This window comes from Delphinus delphis, chromosome 7, assembly GCF_949987515.2.
Source record: "Delphinus delphis chromosome 7, mDelDel1.2, whole genome shotgun sequence".
In the NCBI taxonomy this organism is placed as follows: domain Eukaryota; kingdom Metazoa; phylum Chordata; class Mammalia; order Artiodactyla; family Delphinidae; genus Delphinus; species Delphinus delphis.
Window position 1 is genome coordinate 106,929,956 of NC_082689.1, and position 26,145 is coordinate 106,956,100.

The 26,145-nt window shown below is 40.2% G+C and overlaps 1 protein-coding gene across 3 annotated transcripts in view; it reads left to right on the forward strand.

The window, feature by feature from the left end:
• CNTNAP5 (contactin associated protein family member 5) overlaps nt 1-26,145 on the forward strand; it is an 866,498-nt gene that overhangs the window by 749,810 nt on the left and 90,543 nt on the right. For all 3 annotated transcript variants that reach the window (XM_060016951.1, XM_060016952.1, XM_060016953.1), the window contains 2 exons: nt 5,658-5,897; nt 14,639-14,863. In XM_060016951.1, coding sequence (XP_059872934.1) covers nt 5,658-5,897; nt 14,639-14,863 — 465 coding nt within the window. The remainder of the gene's footprint in view (nt 1-5,657; nt 5,898-14,638; nt 14,864-26,145) is intronic.

Below are 26,145 nucleotides of genomic sequence, written 5' to 3' on the forward strand. Positions count from 1 at the left end.
GACAAATGCATATATGTATATTACTAGGTGGGAGCAACCATGTAAGAGATGAGAAAAAGCAAGTAGAAGCAGCACTTAGTTGTAGTACGGACCCAAATTGTTACTGAAAGTGGAGTCTGGCTCCTCACCACTTGAAAGCCAGTACTCGAGAGGCAAGGTTGGTGGAAAGGAAAGTTTGCTTTATTTCAGAGACTGGCAACCGGGGGAGAGGGCGGACTCAGGTCCAAAGTGACAATCAGTGGGCAAGAGCTTTTAAAGGAGAGTTTCAGGGTTTTATAGGCAGAGGGAGGGGCTACATGCAGAAACAGCACAGTCAGCTCTGGCAGTCATCTTGAAATTGGTCATGCAGTGGTCTCATCAGTGTCATCTTGATTGTTTTGAGTACAGCTAATCTTCAGTTCCAGGATCTGTTTGTTCCTATTTCTTTGACACCAGTTTTTGGAATTGTGGCAGCTTATGTCATGGCTACAATCTGGGCATCATGTAGTTAACTTCTTCCACCTGGTGGGGGTTTCAGTATCTACAAAACGTCTCACAGGATACGGCTCAGAATATTATCCATAGCCCTTGAAGAGGAACTAAAGGTCCTTGACTTTGCTTAATGACTAAACGATTATTATTTTGTCCTATTTGACTGTTTTTCTTCACTTCTGCATTTTCTCACTTCTCTGATTAAATTTATTCTTTGACTAAATTTTTCTACAGACAAGAGGCAGGCAGAGAATATGAGGGCAGGCAGGACCATAGAATCTTGCTCCATTTCAAACTTGTCTAATCAAATATCTCATTTTAGGATTTTAGGGCTTTGAAGCTATTCAGGCTTTGAAGGTCAAGAGATCCTAGTCAGACTTCTGGCTCTGCCACATAAAATCAATTTGATTCTTGACTTTGGCCAAAACAATCTCTCTGACACTAAGTTTCCTCAACTATGTAATGTCAATAATATGAAGAATAACTTGTTTCCCACTGAGTATTGAATGAGTTAATTATAAAGTTTCTAGCATACAGCAAGTATGTTTAATTTTTTTTTAGAATTAGAAGCATTGTTCAGATTCTTAAACAGCTTGCAGATTAAGTACAAGACTCCCAAACATGACTCTCATCTGCTTTAAGGATAATGCTACATTTATTTTTGTTCTTCTTTCAACTTTATATTAAACTCTAGGCAAGAAGGAGATAAAAATATATTAGAGCATTAGCTGAAAATTCAAATACCTGCAAGGGTCAGGAAAGCAGTCTAAATGAATGAAGTGGTCCTGGTGGGGAACGTGGCCAAGTGGAAAGGGCATGTCCTATCTTACAGGAACTTCTCCCAGTGCAGCTGGGCTTTGTCATGCAGGAAAGCAGCTTTACTGTTAACAGGTTTTCTGATTCTTCAATGAATGACTTACTAGAATTTTTTTAAATAGTTCATGTTCTATTTAATTAATTAATTAATTAATTAACTCTGTGCCAAGCCCAGTGCTAACATAAGGGCACGGTCTTTTTTTTTTTAAATTGAAGTATAGTTGATTTACAATGTTGTGCTAGTTTCAGGTGTACAGCAAAGTGATTCAGTTATACATATTATACTCTTTTTTCAGATTCTTTTCCCTTATATGTAATTATAAAACATTGAGTAGCGTTTCCTGTGCTATACAGTAGGTTCTTGTTGTTTATCTGTTTTATATATAGTAGTGTGTATATGTCAATCCCAAACTTCTAATTTATTCCTCCCCACCCCCACCCGTTTGGTAACCATAAGTATGTTCTGTGTCTGTGGGTCTATTTCTGTTTTGTAAATAAGTTCCTTTGTATCATCATTTTTTTAGATTTCAAGTAGTTCGTGTTTTAAAAACATTGGCAACTAACTAAAATAAATCCTGGGTAGGCAGAAATATTGATGAAGGGACGCATGTGTGTGCCAGTGTGTGTGTTTGTGATTGCAGGGATGGACTAGAGTGAGCAGTGGAGAGTAAGGGGAAAGATGTGTGTAATACACCACATAAATACACAGGACAGGGCTTCCCTGGTGGCGCGGTGGTTGAGAGTCAGCCTGCCGATGCAGGGGACACGGGGTCGTGCCCCAGTCCGGGAAGATCCCACGTGCCGCGGAGCGGCTGGGCCCGTGAGCCATGGCCACTGAGCCTGCGCGTCCGGAGCCTGTGCTCCGCAACGGGAGAGGCTACAACAGTGAGAGGCCCGTGTACCACCAAAAAAAAAAAAAAAAAAAAAAAGAAAGAAAAAAATACACAGGACAGGAGGAGGTCCGAAGCTGAGAAAGACCATGGTCAGTGGGGAGACACTGTAGTTCAGAAAGCCTGGTGCACTGAATTCAGGGCAGGGAGTGCAGGAGGAGGGGATGAAGAGGTAAGCAGAGGCCAGATCTATGCAGTACCATCTAGGCTAAGGATTTGAGCCTGAACCTCAGGATGATGACTAGTGTCTGAAGGGCATTAAACAGGACTAGCAGGATCAAATGTTCACATCTCGTTGGTCTCTCTGATTGCTAAGTGGTGAGTCTGTGGAAGGAGTCAAAGCTGAGGGTGGTAAGATCCGTTAGAAGGTGGTGCTGATACTGACCAGGGTTCTTGGCCTACACCAATCAACAGAAATTGACTATAGAGGCCACACAAGAAATTCAGGCAAGGCTTTACTGAGACTCAGGCGGTTTGCCCACCCTTCAGTGGTGCTGTATGCAGGGGGCACACGCAGTGCCCTGCTTTGGCTCCCAGCTGTTCAGAAGTGGGGGTTGGGCTTTTTGGTATTTTTGTATCTTCTTGTCCAGAATTTGCCCCAGCTGCACATGCACGCATTTATTTTTAGTCCCTCATAGTTTCTTTGCATCTGTTGCTTGAGGAGATGTTTGTCCAGGTGCAAGTACTGCAGCAAAGGGTCCCAGGTCCCAGGTCCCAGCCTGTTTCAGTTTAAGGGATTCAAGTGAGTGTGAGAGGGATTCAAGACATGGCTCTTGGTGTGGGAAGAAGCAGATCGATTCAGAGATACCTGGGAGGGCATATCCACAGGACAGAGTTGGGGGCAAAGGGCTGTGAGTGAGAAAGGGGAGGGAAGATTGGGGCTGCCTTTCTGTACAGTATTCAAGTTTCAGGGAAGATTCTCACCTCCATCAACACAGCACATAGTAGGTAACGTCAGAAAATGGAGAGTGCTAACCACCGATTGGGTGTGTGGGTGGGAAGCATCTTTCTAGAAGCATTCTATTCTTGGTCTACAATATTACCTCTCCATGAAGAAAGGAGAGCCTAACCTCTAAAGAATAAAAAGAATAAAAAGCAGTCAGGCTGAAATGGAAATTTAGTTCACTGCGCAATTTGGTTCATGTTCTTTGTGTCGTGTTTTATCAGAATCTAGGATTGAAAGGATCCCCTTGTTTGGGGTCATTCTCACCATACTCTTTATGTCTCAGACATCAAGGAGTGTATTTCTGCCAGAAAAACCACCCCAGCTACTTCTCTGTTTATAAACGTGTTGACTAAGTCACATGCAAGCAGATGTGCAATAGATCTTGCATTCTCCACCTCCGCTTAGAAGAAAAATGCCACTAACAAGATTTATGAAGAGTTATTCTAATCCACCACAGGGAGTGACTACAAAATAAAGGGGAAAATAAAACAAAACATTTGACTACATAAATCCTCCTCTCTTTATTCTACACCATCTCTAGGAAAGAAATAATGAACCTTTCCCTACGATCTGCTTGTATTTATAATTGATTTATCTTGTAGTTAAAAGAAGATTTACTCATTAAAATTGAGGCAGACAGGAGAAAGCAATGTGGGTTTGACCTTCTGGCTTGCTTGAGTGTCACTTATCAGAACTGAAAATAGAGTGGAGTTTTATCACGCCTTCAGAATAAGAGACTAGATTAATTCTTTAAAAACATTTTGTTTCAGTCTTTTAGAGGAAGCCAATGACTACCATACATATATTTATGGGTCTGATAACCTGTGGTGATTCAGAAAAGACAGAATTCTCCTTACTTCCAACCCTATTGCTAATTATTATCTTGTCCACCCTGCCAGGCTGACATGCCAGAATTATTATTTTTTTTTTTTTGCATTACAGTTTCATTTATTTAACTTACAGCTTTGTTTTTTGCTTAACATGATATTCCAGGTCAGAGATAATACATTTGGAATTCATATGTGTATCCACGTTGATGGGAATATATTTTTATCTGGTCATCTGCAAGACCAAGTTTTAATAAAATTGTAGCATGAGGGATTACACGTAAATGAGGCTCAGAAATGAGAGATATGTACAGTAAACAAATGACACATCAGTACTGCCCTTGTTTTCTTTTTTTATTATTTTTATTTATTTATTTATTTTACACACACACACACACACACACACACACACACACACACACTGTATTTTATTTTTACAAGAGATAAATCAACTGACACCAAGCATTGTAAATGGATGACCACAACAAAAGCAACAATTATTTCAACTACCAAACACGAAACACACATAATATTGACTGCCCTTGTTTTCTAACACCATCTCCTTTCCATTAGGACACTCTGTAGACCTTGAAGACTTGAGTGTGTCCTCCATTTATCCACTTGAATGGACTTGAGGCCAAAGCATTTTATTTCAATTAGAATTTGTGTTTTGTAAGGGCAGGCTGGCCCTGTGTCTTCTCTGGGAGCTCCCAGAATTCCCAACACCAAATCAATATAGTGTTGGAATTTGGCTTATTTCTTGGTGTGTTGTCTCTCCTTACACATTTTTCTAATATCCTTTGATTTAGGTTGGTAGGATTCTAGGTTTCCAACAGTAACAAAACACTCTGTCACTTTGAATCTCCTCTGTTCTTAAATAATTTGCAACAAGCATTATGAATCTCGCTGAAACCTTCAAGATATACCCTCAGCAGAAATTTGGGTTGCAATTCTATTCTGTATTCCAGAAGGAAAAATTTATTTTCTAAATAATAATTTGGGGGTAATCAATAGTATGTATATGTATACAACCTACTAGTTCTAGCCATTTTGAGGGCTCAAGAGAAGGGATAGTGAAGACCAGTGATTACTAAGCCTTACCATGAACACATGAAATAGACTGATTCTTATTTTACAGATCAAGGAGCTGAGGCTTAGGGGATCCAGTGGTCATTATGTCTAATGGGCTACTGGCATGGAGTTTGACACCACGTCTGTCCGGTCCTAACATACACCTCTTCATAGTACATGACACTCTGCTGCATAAGCTTTACAACACTCATTGCCTTTTCTAACTCAGTGCACCTAACCTACCTTGCTTCTAACTTCACCAGAGGGACAATCCCACTCTGTGCATTCACCTTCAGATAAATGTCTGCTATAGACAAAGAGCACATTTTATTTTATTTGCAAGGAATGGGTCCATCTGAAGTTTTGTATCTTAAACATGTCAAGTACAGGATTCCACATGAATCACAGTCTTTTATTTATTTATTTTTTGAGTGGGGGAGTTCATTTTCCAGCCAGGAAACACATGCCTTTTCCCCAGATTCTTTGAATTCCTAATTCTCACCGGAAACTAATAGAAAAGCCCAACACAGGATGCCAACAGCACAATAATTAACTATCACCACTGCTGATATTAAACCTCAAAAATGTGAACCCTGTACCTTATATATTTTTTTCCTTTTATTTTTCACTGCACAGGGGGAACATCATCAAGACAGAAAGGCTTCCTAGGATGCATACGCTCCTTACACTTGAATGGGCAGAAACTGGACCTGGAGGAGAGGGCAAAGGTCACGTCTGGAGTCCGGCCCGGATGCCCGGGCCATTGCAGCAGTTACGGCCGCATCTGCCACAACGGAGGCAAATGTGTGGAGAAGCCCAGTGGATACTTCTGCGACTGCACCAATTCACCGTACGAAGGGCCCTTCTGCAGAAAAGGTACAATAGAAACTTATGTTTCCCCATGTGCTGTGTTTTAGTGCCTACAGGTTGTAGTGAAATCATAGGAAACCCATGCCCTAGACAGTCCTCATACAATCATTTACTCTTCCTCAGTTTCCCTCTCTTTAGAGACTCTGCATAGCTCCTTAACATAATTACATATACTCATTCTTCTTGTGCATTGATACTGGCAGTCCAGTTGAACTGAATGGATAGGAACAGGAAAACACACTTGACGTGACCTAGAACCAGTTGAGCCCCGGGAGAGATGGACTGTCATTTCTGTTGTACTAACCTTTCCATTTCCAATTTCTCCATCCACAAATGTAATCAAAGAATTATAGAATCTAGCCTTGGAAAACCCTTAGAGACCCTGAAGCCATTGTAAATAATTTTATAATACGGAGAGTATAGGTGAGTTGTATTTAGTAAAATCTCCCTGTTCTGCAGATGACATGAGTGGGGTCTGAGGCTTTAGACGTCTTGCCCGAAGATTCACCTTAATTCCTCAGGGGGCTGAGAATAGAGCACAGGAGTCAAAATCCCTGCCCCAGGGACTTCCCTGGTCGTCCAGTGGTTAGGACTCCACACTTCCAACGCAGGGGGCACACATTCCATCCCTGGTCGGGGAACTAAGATCCCACATGCTGTGCCCTGCGGCCAAAAAAAAAAAAAAATTCCCTGCCCCAGTGCCTTTCCACACACCCTCCTAATCTTATGAATTCATGTCATTGATAAAAGCTAAATATGTTGGATATACACCTTAAACAAGGAATGATGGTTATGGTGTACATTCTCTGGATCAATTAAAAATAACTACAAACTGTAAAAACTCATTATTCAGTATCCATACTTAGTATTTTTCAACTAGAAGGACAAAAGATTTGGTCTACTATCAATCTTCGCAGAATCTTTTAAAGTTTACTTTATTGATGGAAAAAAAGTTTGTTGACCAAGAATGTAAACAATATTTCAAGAGAAGCATTTAAACTATTAAAATAAAATGTTTTAATCACTTTGAAACACCGTTTACATACAGACAATGATGGCAATTACAAATAATTCTTGTCAGTTCATTAAAACACATTTTTCAAGCACACCCTTAACAAACAATGCTTTATTTTAGTTCAACTTACTCTTGGAACTTAAAGACAGCAGGGGAAAAAGCACCCAGTGTTCTCTTTGAAGGACTATAATTTAAGCTCTTCATTCATTGACATTGGCCTCCTCCCCAATTAGTTTGAATTACTTGCTTGTTATTGCTGGGAAGCATTGAGCTCCTCAGGAGAAAATTAATGGTAGAAATTACAGGGCCAACAGAGTGTCGGTCCTACATAGGAGTTCGAAATAAAAGAGATCCCACCCCAGTAGGCTCTCTAAAACAAAGTGCTCCTGCATTTTCACACTGGTGGAAGTCTCTGGAATAACTTCCCCTGAATTTTTTTTTTTTTTTTTGCGGTACGCGGACCTCTCACTGTTGTGGCCTCTCTCGTTGCGGAGCACAGGCTCCAGACGCGCAGGCATCAGCGGCCATGGCTCCCGGGCCCAGCCGCTCCGCGGCATGTGGGATCTTCCGGGGCCGGGGCACGAATCCGTGTCCCCTGCATGGGCAGGCGTACTCTCAACCACTGCGCCACCAGGGAAGCCCTCCTCTGAAATTTTGAATGCCACCCTTAGACTGGCCCCACAGGGTAGAAGAAGCAAATGCAGAATAAACACCACCAAACCCAGTCCCTAAAATATACTAGCATTATTTTACAAGATCTATACCCAGTGTCTATTTGGGAAAAAAATAAAGAAAAACAGTAGACCTCTCTGTATTTCTCCAGAGACATTATTCAAACATCTCATAGATCATCTTGCTCTAAATTTAGCCTAATTTCCCATTGGTTCCTTTCTCTGAAACAATTCCTATTCATTATCTTCTGCCCATGCCACTGCATCTTTTGACTGTATTTCTTGAAATGTCTGCTGTGCTCTCTCCCCATGTTTTAGTTTGACAGATATTTGCTTAGCCTTTTCAGTTTCCTTCATATTTCACTGTGAACTTTTCCCCCATATCATAAATCTAAGGACATCATTCCCTTTATATTCAGCAGTTGCAAAGTATGTGAGATGAACCTTTTAAATGCATCTTTGAGCAATGCCAGTTGTCTCTGAGAAGTGTGGCTTGGGACTCAAATGGGAACCCTTAGCTCCAAGATTGTCCTGGATAAAGCTGTTCTCTGTTAGGGGAGCTTTTTATGTTAACTTTCCATGGCATGTATATTTTAGGGGATGCCAATCCTGGAAATATCTGGTGTAGAATTAAGGACATTTGTCCATGACCAATGACTGGGCTAGAACCACTGTCTATTGACCCATTTTCTGTTTCTGAGTGTTATACAAAGGAATGGTAATCACAAACTAGCTAGCAGTTATTGACTGCAACATTTATTCCTTATCCCCAAGCTAGGAGGGAAGAAGCAATATTTGTAATTAACATGTAAAAATACTGACCATCACCCTGGTTTAGTGATTGCTGATAAATGTCAGAGCTGGAGGTTCATCATTTTTTGATTCCTTTTTCCTGTTTTTGACCCTAATTTCATCCTGTACAGGAATGTGTTAATAGGATTCAAATATGTAGGGGGTTTTTTGTTATTGTTTTATGTATGTGTTTCTCTTTTTTTATTTTTGGATGTAATTTACATACCCCAAATTCACCCTTTTCAACAGTACAATTCAGGAGTTTTTACTATATTCACAAAGTTGCATGACCATCACCACTCCATAATATTAGAATGTTTTCATCATCTCTAAAAGGAATCTCATACCCCTTAGGAGCTATTCACCTTTCTCCCAGTCCCTGGAAACCATTCATCTAACTTTCTGTCACTAGGAATTGCCTATTCTGGATATTTCAAAAAATATATAGAATCATACAATAAGTGGCCTTTTTGTGTCTGGTTTCTTTCACTTAGCATAATGTTTTCAATGTTCATCTATGCTGTGGATTTTTCAATGCTTTACTTCCTTTTAGTTCCAAAAGAGTATTCTATTGTGTGGATGTGCCACATTTTGTTTATCCATTCATTAGGCGATGGACATGGGATGTTTCCATTTATTTTGGCTATTATGAATAATGCTGCTATTCACACTCATGTACATTTTTTGTATCAACGTATGTTTTATGTTCCCTTGGGTATATACCTACAGATGGGATTGCTGAGTCGTATAGTAATTACATGTTGTCTAACTTTTTGAGGAACTGCCAAACTGTTTTCAAAGTAACCTCTCCATGTTACATTCTTACCAGCCATGCATGAGCACTCCAATTTCTCCACATCTTCACCAACACTTGTTACTATCTTTTCCATAAGACACATTCTGCTGTGAATGTGTGAAAGAATATCACATTGTAATTTTGGCTTGCAATTTTTAATGACTGATAATGTCAAACACTGTTTCATGTACTTATTGGCCAAGTGTGCATCTTCTTTGCATGTCTATTCAAACCTATAGCCCATTTTTAAACTGGGTTATTTTTCTTTTTACTGTTTGGTTGTAGAATTTTTTTATATGCTGAACATAACTCTCATAATAGATATATGATTTGCAAAATGTTTCTCCCCTTTTCACTTGCTTGACAACATCTTTTGAAGCACAAAATCTTTATAAGTCCAATTTATCTATTTTTTGTTGTTGGTGGTGGTGTTTTGGTGTTATATCTATGAAACCATTGACTAATCCAATGTCATGAAGATTTATGTCTATGTTTTCTTCTAAGTGTTTTGTAGTTTTAGGTCTCACATTTAGTCTTTGATAAGTTTTGAGTTAATTTCTGTATATGGTGTAAGGTAGGGGTCCTACTTTATTCTTTTGCTTGTGACTATCCAGTTGTTCTAATACCATCTGTGCACTTGTCTGTAGCCCACCTCTACCCCAACCACTATCTGAAGTGTCTAGGTATGACGGTCATTTAAATTTTTTGAATTAAAAACTCTAGGTAATATATTTGGAATTCTATTTGAAAATACATCTGGAAATCTAGAAAAATAAAAACCAAGCTAATCATTCAAAGACAACCATTAAAAAGGAGATCTGATATTCTTGTAGCTCTTTTCTTTGCATTTAGTGTAGCTGAGATAATCCTGTCCATTCCATTTTATATTCTGAATTTTCTTTATTTCATTTCATAGCCATTCCTATATAATTCATCAATTTTAATGATTGCAATATATTCCATCTGGTGGAATTGCTTCTGTGTATTTGACATATTATATCACAGAGCATTTTAGTGTAGCAGTAGTAGAACTCTGGTACCAGTCCTGCCTGTGTTCAAATTCTGGCTCATCTACAGTCTACACTGTGTGACACTGGTTATGTAATTCAACCTCACGATTCCTTGGTTTTCTCGTCTGTAAAATGTGGAAAATTCAGGAATTCTTCATGAAAGATTCTGATGGAAATTTAGTGAGCATTTCACATAGCAATTGAGATAATGCCTGGCCTATAAAGTCTCAGTAAATGCTCTTACTATTGCTTTGGAATTTTAGATTGCCCCAAATTTTGCACATAAATAATGCTGTGATAAACACAATTATTGATTATTCCCTTAATAATGGAATTTCAGTGAAAACATAGTATACATATTTGGGTAATTTAGCAATTGCCAAAAACCTGTTGAAAAAATTCTATAATATATACCTTCCTGCCAACTTATATTATTTTTTTTAAATTTTTATTACAGAAAAATTCAATTATGCACTATAGTAGAAGGGTTTCAGAACCCCCATGCATCCATTATTTAGCTTCAACAACTATTAACTCATGATCATTTTTATTTCGTCTACAGCCTAACATCCCTCCTCCTATTATTACTTTATTTATTTATTTATTTATTTGGCTGTGTTGGGTCTTAGTTGCAGCATGTGGGCTCTTCATTGTGGTGCGCAGGCTTCTCTCTAGCTGTGGCATGCGGGCTCCAGAGTGTGTGGGCTCAGTAGTTACTTGCCCCGCAGCATGTGGAATCTTAGTTCCCCAACCAGGGATCGAACCCACATCCCCTGCATTGGAAGGTGGATTCTTAATCACTGGACCACCAGGGAATTTTATTATTTTGAAGCAAATTCTAGATATCACATCAGTTCTATAAATACTGCAGTATGTATTGTTAAAAGATGACATAAAAATATGTATCCACAGGACTGTTATAGTAAGAAAATTTTATTAACTTTTTAATAATATGAAATATCCACTCAGCATTCAAATTCCTATTTCTTTCATTTATTTTCAGTTTGTTTGAAGTTATTCTAAATTACTTACAGCCTGACTGATTTCTATGGAAACGCTAGACTATTCATTAAGGCCTGGTCTTTATACTTATTCTAATTCTAAATCTATTTCTATTACTATTTTTAAGACCAGCTGTTGTTTATTGAGTTCCTACTACATGCTGTCCCTTTACATCCTCTCTTCCAACCCGTCTGCCTGCCACGAGATTGAATTCATCCCTGTTTGTGTATGAATAGCCATCAGTGACGGGATCTCATGAGAAAGCAGGAGGAGCGCACAGATAGGGTCCAGGCCCATGTCAATCTGACTCCAAGGCTGCCTTGGAGATACACAACCTCTCCAGCACCACCCTGACTCCTAGCATCTGCTCTGAGTTCATTTCACACTTTAAGGCCTAGTCAATACCAAGCTCCTCTTTCAGGTCTTCTCACGCTGCTCCCGCCCACAGAGGCATTCAACTCTGGGACTCAATGTCTCCGTCATTCGCACATCACATTCAAGGCCACCTTCCATTGGTCTTATTTCTTTTCATGTGTGTTCTGTCTTCTCAGAATCTAATCAGCAGTTTCTTCCACCAGGTAGGTACTCAACCGATGTTGCTAATATTGGTTATCATGGCCCTAGAGTAGCATGATGGTCATTGGTAATAATCACCTTCAAGTGAAGATTTTTCTTTCATTTTGCCCAGTGGTTTCAGATGTTCAGATAAATCAATCAGAGAGCTTAAATATGATCAGAGAGCTCAAACTCTTAGATTATAAAAGAAAAGAAACTGAGAGAATAATCAAATCCAGGTGTTTTGCTGAATTTAGTTTTAGGTTGAACTTCACAATATCTAAATAAATAAAAATACAACTGGGGCTGGGGAGGAGGGAAGACAGAATTTGGTAGGACAGTTCTAGTTTAAAAACTGCTTTTCAGCTCTTCCTTGGTGGCGCAGTGGTTGAGAGTCCGCCTGCCGATGCAGGGGACATGAGTTCATGCCCCAGTCCGAGAAGATCCCACATGCCGTGGAACAGCTGGGCCCGTGAGCCATGTGCCCCGCAATGGGAGAGGCCACAACAGTGAGAGGCCCGCATACTGTAAAAAAAAAAAAAAATGCTTTTCATTTTAATTTCCTATCTTAAGTATAAGGAAAAAATGTAGTATGAATGCCTGTATCTAATATACTACTCATGACAGAATGATCTGAATTATACTTACATTTGAATACGCACACGAACATCCCATAAAAGCCATTACTCTGTTAACTAGGAGTTAGTAGCTCAAAACGCAGACCAAATGTCCCCAAGGAAATTCACTTGAGAAGAGTGCTTGAATCCAGCTGATGATCACCTAGAACCCTCCTGTTGCCAGTTTCTGCACAGATCTCAGTAATCAGGAGGACCAATGATTTTCTAACCTGCATGCAAAATGCAGAACCCTTTCTCTGAATCTTTAGTGAAAAGGAACCGGTATTCCCAGTCTGCTAAGCAATATGCATAAATATGCAACTTTAATTTTTTTGGCACTGTGACAGACTGTTACAGAATTTTCACAAAGGTAGAACAAATTTGCAATGGAATTAGGAAGCAAAAGCCAGGTTTGATCATGTTCTAGGTGGCACCAACTCAATCAGAGAACTTCATGGGGAATCACGGATACTCAATCTTTCAGAAAGAAAAGAAATTAATTATGCCAATATAGATTCATGTGTTTTTTAACCAACAAAGACCTATTGTATAGCACAAGGAACTATACTCAATATTTTGTAATAAGGGAAAAGAATCTGAAAAAAATAAATATATATGTATGTCTAACTGAATCACATTGCTGTACACCTGAAACCAATACAACACTGTAAGTCAACTATACTTCAATTAAAAAAAAAGAAAAAAAAATAGATTCATGTCTAATGTGCTGTTTTCATAGCAGAGGTTTGTTTCAGATCCAAGCTCTGTTGTTCTACCGAGGAACCTTTGCTCCATACCCTGATACTGTGTAGAGATAAAATTGAAAGTAAACTTAAGAGCAGCCCTGATTCAAAGAAGAAAATATGCCAGCACTTGGATGCATGTGCAGTCATTAAACAGATATATTTTATGATGGGCATTAGTATGGGTTGAGGTTGAATTCTCTTCTAATATGGAGAGTCTGTGAGTTTAAACTACCGTGGTAACTCTCTTAAGAGCTTTTAACATATCCTCTTGTTTATCCGCCCAGAAATATTGTTGAGGGAGGTGTTATGTTTCCCATTTGCCGGATGAGAAAACCATCTCCATGGGTTTGACTAACTTGCCTGGAACCACACAGCTAGTATGAAATCAAAGGAGGCTTCAGATCCAGTGGTGAAATTGGATCCTTGCTGATTCCACCGAACAAAAATGATAGCAATTGGAGTGAAGACATTATACAGGGAGGATTGGGTGATTCCTGCTCCTGCAGATTGAATGTCATCAGTCTGTAGAGGCTTCCCTTCCCAATGGTGATGGCAGATCTGTATCCTCTATGTTGTGCTGTAGGAATTGTTTCCCATGGGCATGCCTATTTGCCAAAGTCTTTGCTCTTTTATGGAACTGAAAACCAATTCCCTAGGTATTTAAAATCATTGAGTCCAAAGGGGAAAGGGGGGAGAGATAAATTAGGATTTGGGGGTTAACCTAAACACACTACTATATATAAAAGAGATAACCAGCAAGGACCTACTGTATAGCACAGGGAACTATACTCAATATTTTGTAATAACCTATAAGGGAAAAGAATCTGAAAAAGAATAGATACATATTATGTAAAATTGAATCACTGTGCTGTATACCTGAAACTAACAAAATACTGTAAATCAACTATCCTTCAAATAAAAAAATAAATTAAAATTAAATAATTGAGTCCAGGAATTGGATACCTATGCCTTTCCTACTCTTTCCACAGATTTTCTCTCCTCCATTTCCACGGGTCCTCACACTTTCCCAACACCATAGAGAATTACTTTCTTTCCCAATGTACTACTCTCAGTAGTTTTGAGCCCACTCAACACCCTCCTGACCCACTAGAAAAACATAAACCAGAATTGTTAGGATTTCAGTTTTGAAAGTAAGATAATCCTGGTGCAATTTCTCTCGACTATGCAGGAGGCCGGGACATCTCCTCTTTGCTTCTTGAGAAATCAGCCGGGCACGTGGTAGTTGTTCCGCAGACATACATGAAACTGGTCCTACATTTCACAGTGCACATCTGAGCTCTCTCTTCTAGCCACACAACCTTGTTCAAGGTGCTTAACCCCGGCAAGCCTCATGTTTTTCATCTGTAAATAGAAATGGTGATTTCTGCCACTTCAAAATTATTGTGGGAAGCATATTCTATAATTCATATAAAAACTCTCACACAGTGACCGATGCATAGGAAACAATAAACAAGCAATGATGGCTCTCCTGCATACTCGACCAAACGTTTTAATGTGTGCTTTCCCCTCTGATATTTTGCAGAGGTTTCTGCTGTCTTTGAGGCTGGCACTTCAGTGACTTACATGTTTCAAGAACCCTACCCGGTGACCAAGAATATAAGCCTGTCTTCCTCAGCGATTTATGCAGATGCAGCCCCATCCAAAGAAAACATTGCATTGAGCTTTGTGACAGCCCAGGCACCCAGCCTCCTGCTCTGTATCAACTCTTCTTCTCAGGGCTACCTGGCTGTCCTGCTCTGCAAGAATGGTGAGTTCTGTTGGCATGAAGCCTGATGGAGTGTTATTCTGTGCTGGAGGGTCAGTACATACCCTCCAGAACTCTGCATAATTTCAATTGAATATGGTCCCACCTGGGCAGTGTCTTTCCAGATCTCCAGTCCAACCTTTGATTGTGCTTTTCCTTTATGAGTTGCAATTGGTATTCAGGAGCCGTGTCAATTCACTGCTGAAGTCTCGAATACATTGACTTTAATTTGCTTCAACTGTGTAGCAGTCATTCTTTATTATTTATTCTGTGCTGCAATCCATTAAGTGTAAAGGAGCAGATCATCAGCGTATCTGAATTTCAGAACGACACTCGTCACATACATCCTGTCGTCTTTGCTGCAGGATCCTTTACTGAGGACTGTTAAAACAACTGGCATAAATGCATGCTGTATTAATAAAAGCTGAATGCCTAGGTCTTAGAGAGAAGTAGTATGTGTGAGTCATAACCTTGTGAAGTATGGGGCTGGGTGCTGAGAATCAGATTTTGGAAAGAATGTGGACAAAAGGAAATATGTGAAGATTAGAATGATAAAGGGGCTAGAACCCAATGAGTACAAGGACCGTTGAAGGACATCAGTTTTGATGGCTGTTAGCGGAAGCCAGGTTTGCTCTTCACACTACTTAATTCTACCCTGCAATGTTGAGGACAGTTTATGTAGTCACGACCAAGGACACTCAGGTCAAACTCCTGGAGAACAGTTGGAACAGGCGAAGAGGGCAGATGTGGACATCCCTGTAGTATGGTCTCAAAGAACACTTTCCTATGATTGAGAATTTCTTTTCCCCTCTTGTAACTTGCTATATAATGAGATGAGTTTGGGCTTTTGAACCATCCACCACAAGGATGGACTGTGGCACTGGCGGGGAGCATACAGGAAGCTGGGGATACACAGCACACACTGTGCCCTCTCTAGACCTTATGTGGAAACTTTAGAAATCTCTCTTGCTCTACTTTTACTTGGGTTTGTTCTTCCTTGTGTCATCTTGTTTTCCAACTAGGTATGAACTAGATAATGAAGAATGATATGTGGGCCTCAAGCAAGGTTCAAAACTGGTGGACCTGTGGGTTGAATCGGGCCTGATTTACAATAATAATAACAATGGCTAACTCTAAAGGACTCATTCATCCTGAAAGCAACATGGAAGGGAAGAAAAAAAGGAGATAAAGAAACTAGGATAATGAATGGTCATCCAAGACTGTCTGGTCTTGAAAGACTCTGCAAGAGCAAAGGAAAACCTTATGGGTTACTAGACCTCTTATTTATCAGCAGAGCTCTGTATGATTAGAACCATTATAGAAACATGTCAGTTTTTAACTCTTGCCCCTAAAATGTCTCTGTAAGGTCAATAAGGCTGGCTGAGGAGAGTGAGCATGGATTAACGGATTAACCTAGGCCAGCCAGCTAATTCATGACACAGCTAGGGCCAGATGCCAAGTCTCTAGGTAGTCAGCCCAACAATCTTTCCTCTAAACTAGATCATCCTGCTCTGTTGGGACTGGACTATAGTCAGATGGTTACACAGCACTGAGATGCCCGATTTCCCCGAAAGCACCTTTTGGGGTGGTTCTGCAGGATCATGCTTATGGTTACAGACTGTGTAACAAAAATAACTATATCACATTACATATATATTACTCCGTATAGTCTATTATAATAGAGATATTGAACTCTATGCTGGGCACTATTCTCATTAGTACAGAGGACTTAAGCCTCACAATAATCCTGTGTGATTACTGGTATTAACAGAATCAGTATCTTAGAGTTGTAGAATCTAAGGCATATAGACAGACATTAAATAACTTGCTTAAAATCCCACAGCAAGTAAGGAGAGAGCTGAGATTCAGTCTTCCCTCCCCACGTCTAGTAGGTATTCTTGACCATATGAGGTAAGCTAAGAGTGTTATTTTTTGAAAGACAGCATATTTTAAATAACTTTAATTGGGAAGGCATTCTTCTCTCTTTTTTTAATTGAAGTAGAGTTGATTTACAATGTTTTGTTAGTTTCAGGTGTCCAGTAAAGTGATTCAGTTATACATACATATATATCTTTTTTTTTTCAGATTCTTTTCCCTTATAGGCTATTACAAAATATTGAATATAGTTCCCAGTGCTATACAGCAGGTCCTTGCTGGTCGGGAAGGCATTCTTGAATTCTGCCTTAACCTTTATTTTCTTATACTCTAATGCCTCACTTCATTGAAGGCTCTGCCTGACCCCATAGGCATTTACATGTTTTAAACCCTGGCTAAATGCAGGAAGCAAGGAGATATTTGTGCCTTGTTTTTTGGTTTAATGTTAGATCTCAGGGCTAGTATAAAAGTACAGGCCTTGCAGCTCAGTCTAAGATACAGGAAATGGGTGTCCAAGCCGTGGTTAGTAATGGGGTGTCCCCCAACCCCTTACTCAATCTCAGAGAATCACTATCCCCGCCCACCTCGCCCCACCACGATTGCTCTAGGGACCTCTTGTTGTAGTAGGTAGTGCTGGGGGACTCAGTGATTGAGGATGCTGGACTTTTCCTGCCATCTCTTTCTCCTACAGAGACACAACTAAGACAAGTGCTCATTCATTCATTCTTCTATTGATTCTCTGGGTCATTGATTCTCTGGTCATTAGTCCCCCTGCACAGGATCAGGAGACTGACAAAAGTAAGCAGGATACAGGATACTGTGCTCTCTCAACACAATCAGGAAAAAGAGAGACTCAGACACTACCTTAAACTTTTTGAAAGATAATCTAAATACATGAGGGGATCCCGTTGCCCAGATTTCTCAAGCAATCTAACTAGAAGTGAGATTTTGCCTAACTTGAAGGATCAATCTCCTAGGAATTCAGAGATTACAATGGTAGAGTAAAATGCCTTGTGCGACAGTGAATTCTTTGTCATTGGAGGTCTTTGAATAATAATTGCATGATGATTTGTTGGAGAAACCATAATAAGAATTCCAGCAGTGGATGGCAGAGAAAAGTAACCTCTTAGTTTCTTGGCATGTCTTAGATTTCGTGATTCTCTGTTCCCTTCCTGTGTCATCTTACATTTATATTTCTTTCTGCTAGGGCTTTATTTGCAGACTTAGAAATGCTTCTATAAGAAGTTAAGAAGTGGTATGCTTTTCTAAAATTTTTTATTTTATGTTGGAGTATAGTTAATTTACAGTGTTGTGTTAGTTTCAGGTGTACAGCAAACTGATTTAGTTACACATACTCATATATCTGTTCTTTTTCAGATTATTTTCCCATATAAGTTACTACAGAGTATTGAGTATAGTTCCCTGCACTATACAGTAGGTCCTTGTTGTTTATCTATTTTATATATAGTAGGGTGTGTGTGTTAATCCCAACCTCCCAAGTTATCCCTCCTCCCCGACCTTTCCCCTTTGGTAACCATAAGTTTGTTTTCTAAGTCTGTGAGCCTGTTTCTGTTTTATAAATAAGTTCATTTGTATTATTCTTTTAGATTCCACATATAAGTGATATCATATGATATTTGTCTTTCTTTGTCTGACTTCACTTAGTCACAGAGAATAATACCTGTCTCCTTCATAAAGCTGTTATTTTTAAAATTTTTATTTATTCATTTATTTATTTTTGGCTGTGTTGGGTCTTCGTTGCTGCACACGGGCTTTCTCTAGTTGCGGCAAGCGGGGTCTACTCTTCGTTGCGGTGTGTGGGCTTCTTATTGCAGTGGCTTCCCTCATTGTGGAGCACGGGCTCTAGGCACGCGGGCTTCAGTAGTTGTGGCACGCAGGCTCAGTAGTTGTGGCTCACGGGCTCTAGAGCACAGGCTCAGTAGTTGTGGCACACAAGCTTAGTTGCTCCGCGGCATGTGGGATCTTCCCGGGCCAGGGATCAAACCCGTGTCCCCTGCATCGGCAGGTGGATTCTCAACCACTGCACCACCGGGGAAGTCCATAAAGCTGTTATTAAAAAAGATAAGTTAAAAAAAAAAAAAAAAAGATAAGTTAATGTGTGCAAAAGTGCTGCTTCTACTAGAAAATACTATATATATGTACACAATTATTATTACTGCAACTTTGTAAACAGTAAGCCCAAATAGTCACTGGCCCAGACTTTTATTATTAGCCTCATTTTGCCCACAGCAATAATACCAATAAAAATGATCTTATTTCTCCTGGAAAAAAAAAAAGAAGTAATATTCTTACAACTTGTTCCCAATACATTCATAGTATTAGGTCACTGGCCTAATTGTCAGTGAAAAATATGGGGGACACTGAATTGTAAGGAACTAGAAATATTTTTAACACAACTCTGATACATTTCAGTGGAAAATATACCTCTGAAAATATTAATGGAAGTAAAGAATACTTACAGATTGGAAAAAAAAAAGGTTAGGAGGGAAAAGACAGTAAAGAGTTAACTTGGGAAAGTCTCTGGAAGGGATTTTTAAAAAAATTTTATTGGAGTATAGTTGATTTACAATGCTGTGTTAGTTTCAGGTGGACAACAATGGAAGGGATTTTATAATAAGATTGATTCGCACCTCTCTGATGTGGACGGAAGAGTTTTCTGTTAGCACAGCTTTCTTAACCTTTCTTTGATTTAAGACACCTTTGGGAATCCGGTGGAAATTAAGAGAGGGTTACTCTTAAAAGGAGCCTTTTTTGTTCTCCCCAAGAGGAAGAAAATGCCCACGGCCACGTCATACATAAAATGGCTTCAATTTCAGCACTCTTGGTTAAGAAGCCAGGGCATGGAGACATGGCTTGCAAATATATTTAATAAGGCGGCCCAGGCTGGGGGAGAAAGAGCAAAGGAATGCAAAGCCATGCTTGTGAATCTCTCCCCGGCAGGGTTTGATCTGGCAGGTTTGGAATTCTTCTTTGTCCTTGATCATTGTTCTTGAATTTTCTCCAATTGGACATTCAGGTTAAGCCACTGCTGTCTTTTCAAATGAAAACAGGTGCTTCCTAAAGGAAGAAAAGGATTTTAATTTCTGAGATGGAAGAACAAAGGCAGAAAGGGAGACATTTTGGGGTCAGAGAGTCCTTAGGAAAGAGAAGGCAATTGTGCTTCAAGAACCTGGGGTTTGGGACCACAGGCAACTTCTCAGAGGCACGGCAATTGGAGGAGAAGGGGCCGTTGAAGGAGGAAAATGGTCTAGAGAAGGAGATGAGAATGTTCAAGAGACACAGCTTTCAGAGCATTTTATTGAGTGTTGGCTCTGCCTTCCCCACAGTACGGGGCAGCTCTCCTTCATGCTTGTTATTTAACAAATATTCCCAAAGCGTCTTCCATGTGGCGGGCACTATTTCATGTGTGGGAGAGACAGAGATAGACTGGATCCTGTCCTGCCTTTAAGGAATCTAGTCTAGTGACAAAGATAAAAGCAAGTAAGGCAACAATGTATCAGCAATACTAGCATAGAGGTCTGTTCCAGGTAGAGTGAGCAAGTCTTTCTGGGAGGGAGGGTCAGAAAATTCTTAATGGAGAGTGACCCTTGAATTAGTCCCTGAAAGATAAGTCAGTGTTCTCTACCTGGATATTATATATCTTTTAATAAAATAAGTTGTTGCTTTGATTGTTCCTCATTTTCTCCTTTTTATTCCCATTGCATATGAAATATGATTTTTTTTTTTTACCAATCAATTCCCTTTTCTACTCTTTTATCATCTGTCCTTCTTGGCTCCCTGATGGTAGAAATTAAAAAATAAATAAATTTAGAATCTGTGATCATTCTAAGACCATCAATCGAGGGTGAAATCACTTGGGTACAAAATCCAAACAGGATTCCTGGTCACCTTCCCTCGGTGGCTCCTCAGCTGCCTTCCAGCACCAAATAGTACGTCTGACTTTGCTTCAGCATTTTCTTTTTATCAGTCTTTTTTTTTTTTTTTTTTTTTTACCATATATATTCATAAGATGCACTGTCTGCATTTGTGATTGCACATACCTTGGAGGAAATAGTGATGAACCCAGACACTTCGCCTTCCTGTCACTTCATCAGGAACAGACTGACTCAAGAGAGACAGGGATGAAGAGGAATCCAGAGAGGGAGTGTCTTCAAAGTACAATCCTCAACAGCTGTTTTCTCACCGGAGATCTTCAAAGGTTCACGCTGCCCCCATCACTCCCTCTCTGACCCTGGCATATGCTTGAGATCCTCAGAGCCACAGAATCCTGATAAACAGCCTGAGAAAAGCATGCCTCAGAAGGCGTGTCTCCTTGGCCTTACTAAGCCCTGATCACTTTTGTCTCTGGGCTTATATCAAACAACACTTTGCTGCTTGGAATTTAAAATTCCCATGTCTTTTGCTAGCACCCAGACTTTGTTTAGGTTCGTTCATTTCCTACATTTCTGAGCTTTCCAATCATCTCTTGCTCAGGGATACTAGGTCCTGCTGGACTTCTGTCCTCCACTCCACAAGAATATGGCTATAACACCTTGAGAGGTCACCTTTCCCTCTAGAGGAAGGACAGTGATACGGGCAGAAGGAAATAACATTCCCAGTATCATCACTTACTTAGTCCACCAAGCTGAGGGGTGGGCGTGAATGGAGAAATGCAGGCATGATGAGTAAGACTGGATGTCAGTCATCGTTTCTCTTTCTCTACTCCTTGTTGTGGGAGATCCTTTATTTTGTAGTGTGCTCATAGGTTCTTGACGATTACTGTGGACTGAATCATGTCCTCATCAAACTCATATGTTAAAGCCCTGACTTTATTGTGTCTGTATTTATAGTAAGAAGGTAATGAGGTTAAATGAGGTCATAAGGGGGAACCCTGATCTGATAGGGTTAGTGCCATTGTAAGAGGAGACACCAGAGCTTGCTCTCTCTGTCTCTCTGTCTCTCTCTGTATTTCCATCTCTGCCATGTAGAAATACAGTGAGAAGGTGGTCGTCTGCAAACCAGGAGAAGAGCCCTCACTAGAGACTGAATTGGCTGGCACCTTGGTTTTGCTGGCCTCCAGGACTGTGAGAAAATAAAGTTCTGTTGTTTGGGTCACTCAGCCTACAGTATTGTGTTATAGCAGCTCAATCAGGCTAAGACAAAGATCAAATGGGATGATGCAAGAGGATGTGCTTCATACATTGTAAAGTACAAAACACGGTGTATATTTTCTTATTGATGATAATAAAATAATATGAATTATCTGCATGCTTGGGTGATCAGAGCATGAGTGTAAAGTGCAGGTTTCAGGATAACTGGGATGCAATTTGAATACAAAGAGGGCATAAGCATTGCCCATTCCCTGGAGGCAGAACACCTAATGAGGGGGACATTCCCCAGGAAGGAGAAAGATGAGATATAGGGTGCCCACCCTGCACATGAGCTACTGTCACCAGGCACAGGCAGCAGCTTTTGATGTACAAAAACATGACATGGAAAAAAAAAATTTTTTTAACCTTAAGAATGGCTTTTTCTCAAATGCCTTCTGAATCAGATCTTTGGGAAACTTGTCTGATGTTTCCAAAACAAGACAGAGAAAGGGGGGGGGGGAAAGAGCAGGGTATATGCAAAGGACTAATGAACTGTTGAAGAGGTCTGTTCCTTGCAAGATCAGGCTCATCAGGACACAGCTGGGGAGATGTAGTTAAGCACTTGGGAGATGCCCCCCTTCAAGTCCAACCCCTCTGGCTATGGAGTAGGCTGGGCAGTATGCACCAGCGTCAAGGAAACCAAAATAGGGGGACAACAGCTACTGACTCGGTGTTCCAAGCCCCTGAGAGAAGAGTGGTAATCAAAGACTAGTATGGAAATAAGGTGAACAAAAATAACAAAGTGCAATTCAATCTATGAACATCAGTTGAATACCTACTGTATTCATTGGCTGGGGCACCATAACAAAATGTCGCAAACTGGATGGCTCCATCTACAGAAATGTATTTTCTCACAGTTCTGGAGATCAAATGTCTGAGATCAGTGTGTCAGCAGGGTTGGTGTCTGGTGGGAGCTCTTTCCTTGGGTTGCAGACATCTCTTCTGGAAAGAACATTCTTCCTGTTAGATCAGAGCTCCACCCTTATAACTTCATTTAACCATAATTACTTCCTTAGAGGCTCCATCTCCAAATACAGCCACTCAGAGGGATAGGGCTTCAACATATGAATTCGAGGGGGATACAAACATTCAGTCCCTAATACCTATCATAAGCTGGATGCTATCCTAGGTGCTGAGAATAGAAACATGAATATAGTGTAGTTGGCTTCTGGGAGATTCTTGAGGTTAGTTTCCATATACAATTGATCTTTGTAATGTTAGCATCTAACAGAGTACCTAGCACATAGTTGGCCTCAGTATTCTTGGACAGAATTCTGTATTTTGAATCTAGTGGGAGAAGGACGTATATACCTAGTGTGGGAACACCCTCCATGCTCCATGAAAAGACTTTATAGGATTACAGTGGGGCCATATTGGGGAGAGAGGGCAGCTCCTCCCAGGGCATCACAAAAGACACCATAGTGAATATGCACATGAATATAAATTCTGTTAATTGAGTAGTAATGTCCTTAAAAGTGTTCTTCCTGAGATTCTGCTCTGTCCCCTGTAATACACATGTGAGAGGCAGTGTGTTTGGGCAGTGGGGTTCTGTGGAGCTGGCTTGCTTTTTCTTTTTTGAAGGCCTTTGGGGTCTTCTCACCTTGTACTTTCCCAGTTTAAATAACTCTTCAGAAATGTTCCAGGAATTGAGCAACTGTTTGTTATTGCAACAAGGCCGGTTGCTTACAACTGTCATGTGTATGTAGTGTGCGCATCATGAGAAATTATCATCTGCTTTGCTGGTAAGGAGAGAAAAGGCCTGCACTCGGTGCCTTGTTTTCTTCATCTGTAAATTTGGGATAATTGCAGCGGTCAAGGGCCTCACAGCAGTGTTGTTAAGGATTAATGAGATCCTGTTTGTAAAGGGTCTTAAGGAACTCAGATGAAAGATGTGGGATAAGTACAAAGAAGGGTTATTACAAAACAGACCAAAGAGGTGGCTGGTGACTAAGCCACCTTGTTTTTTTTTTTTTTTTTAAAGCCTGGTGGAGAGAGTTGGTGTGTAGGGGTGCTGAATATTTAGCTTTTGGACTAGAACTCTAATTAGAGGCTTAAGGATTAACAAAGTAGTTGAAGTCTGTGTGAAGAAAGCTTTTCTCAGAATAAAAGACATGTTTTTATTCTCCTTTGACCACTTGAGCCGTAAATACTTTTATCTCGAGATGTGGAACAAATTCAGCAGAAGGCCACAGTCCAGGGCACGTTCAGTGTTCTGTGTTGGTAATTGCCTTTTGTACAACAAGTCAGGCTTGGATTATCATTATTGCTCTTAATTTAAAGTTATTGAAAATGTGTTTCCACTTTAATAAATAGCTTGACCTCTTGATGCCTAGAAATGAAGGCTCTGAAAACCAGATCCTCTAGCTAGCACTGCAGTGGGGTTCTAAACCTTCGAGTCCAGTTTAAATTCCTGCCACCACCGACAGGAGACTTCCCTCGACCTCTTAGTTAGAAAACAGTTAATAGCAGCCAATATTATCAAGTGTGTCATGTGTGCCAAGCTGCAGGTTTAGCACTCTGCATATGTTCATTGATTCAATTCTCACACAATGGCTATGGAGTCAGTGCCAACATTTCCCCATTTTACAGATGAGGATACTTAGGCACAGAAAAGTTAAGTGACTTGTTCAAGTTCACACAGCTGAGCCAGTGTGGCTGAAAATTGAACTCTGCTAGGCTCACTTTTTTTTTTTTTTGTGGTACGCGGGTTTCTCACTGTTGTAGCCTCTCCCGTTGCGGAGCACAGGCTCCGGACACGCAGGCTCAGCGGCCATGGCTCACGGGCCCAGCCGCTCCGTGGCATGTGGGATCTTCCCGGACCGGGGCACGAACCCGTGTCCCTGCATCGGCAGGCAGACTCTCAACCACTGCGCCATCAGGGAAGCCCTAGGCTCACTTTTTATCTTGTAAACTATTCTGTTCTATGCTCTGACCTCTCCTTGTATTGTGTGTACTACTCTCGTGGAACCTGTCAGTTTCTCCTTGGTGTTTGCATTAGCTTTCACATAGTGTGTGTGCTCTGTTAGGAATGCCATGTTCACTTCACAGTGCCTAGCTTATGGAACCCTATTTAAAAGGTGGGTCAGATATGGATGGACCTAGAGATTATCATATTAAGTGAAGTAAGTCAGACAGGGAAACACAAATATCATATGATATTGCTTATATGTGGAAGCTAAAAGAAATGATATTAATGAACTTATTTACAAAACAGAAACAGACTCACGGACGTAGAGAATGAACTTATGGTTACGAGAGGAGATGGGGGAGGGATAATTAGGACTTTGGGATTAACATATACACACTACTATATATAGAACAGATAAAAAACAGGACCTACTCTATAGTACAGGGAACGATATAGTCAATGTCTTGTAATAACATAATGGAAAATAATCGGAAGAAGAATATATATGTGTGTGTGTATATGTATGTATATATATGTGTGTGTATATATATATATATACATATATATATAACTGAATCATTTTGCTGTACACTTGAGGCTAACACAACATTGCAAATTAACTATACTTGAATTAAAAATAGTAATTAAAAAAATTAAAAAGGTGGGCCAGACAGAAATGATGGGGCAAAATACGAGTGCTAAAACCCCCATTGGAATATTTAGAAAAGCATTGCTAACAAAAGAGGTTGCCAGATATCTCTTATATTTGGCAAATTGCACTGTGGTGCACATTGAAGCACACAGGGCTATCGAGTGGGAAAAAATAGCATTCCTTATTGACGCCAATTTCTGCAATGCAAGTTGCAGGGACTAGGTCAAGCCCCCAGCTCTGAGACTAGCCAGCTAAATTTGGCAGTCACTCTCAATTGAAATTTTGAAGTGAAATAGCACAAGGGGGGGGTGCTCCTTTCTCAGAACAAGTGATTTTACAATGATTAATAGCGCTTAGCAAAAATTTAGGGGTTCAGAAAATTCACATGTAACAAAGGCGTGTTCTTACTTAAACATGGAGGATGATCAGGCACAAAGTTATTGTCACTGTCTTCTTAAACTCCTCCACTGTGACATAAAGAAATTTTAAAAAGTTGGAGCTCAAAATGACAAAGAGGACAAATGAAAGAGCTTAGGATGGGTAAGAAATAACACAAACTTCTGGAAATTGGGCAACAGATGGAGGTGAAAGCTGCCTCCTTTCAGGTCTCTTTGAAGGCATGCTAACAAAAAGGCATCTTGGGAGAGGTTCAGACCTGGGATGGTTTGTGCACCATAGAGGCTGTGTTGAGACATGAAGT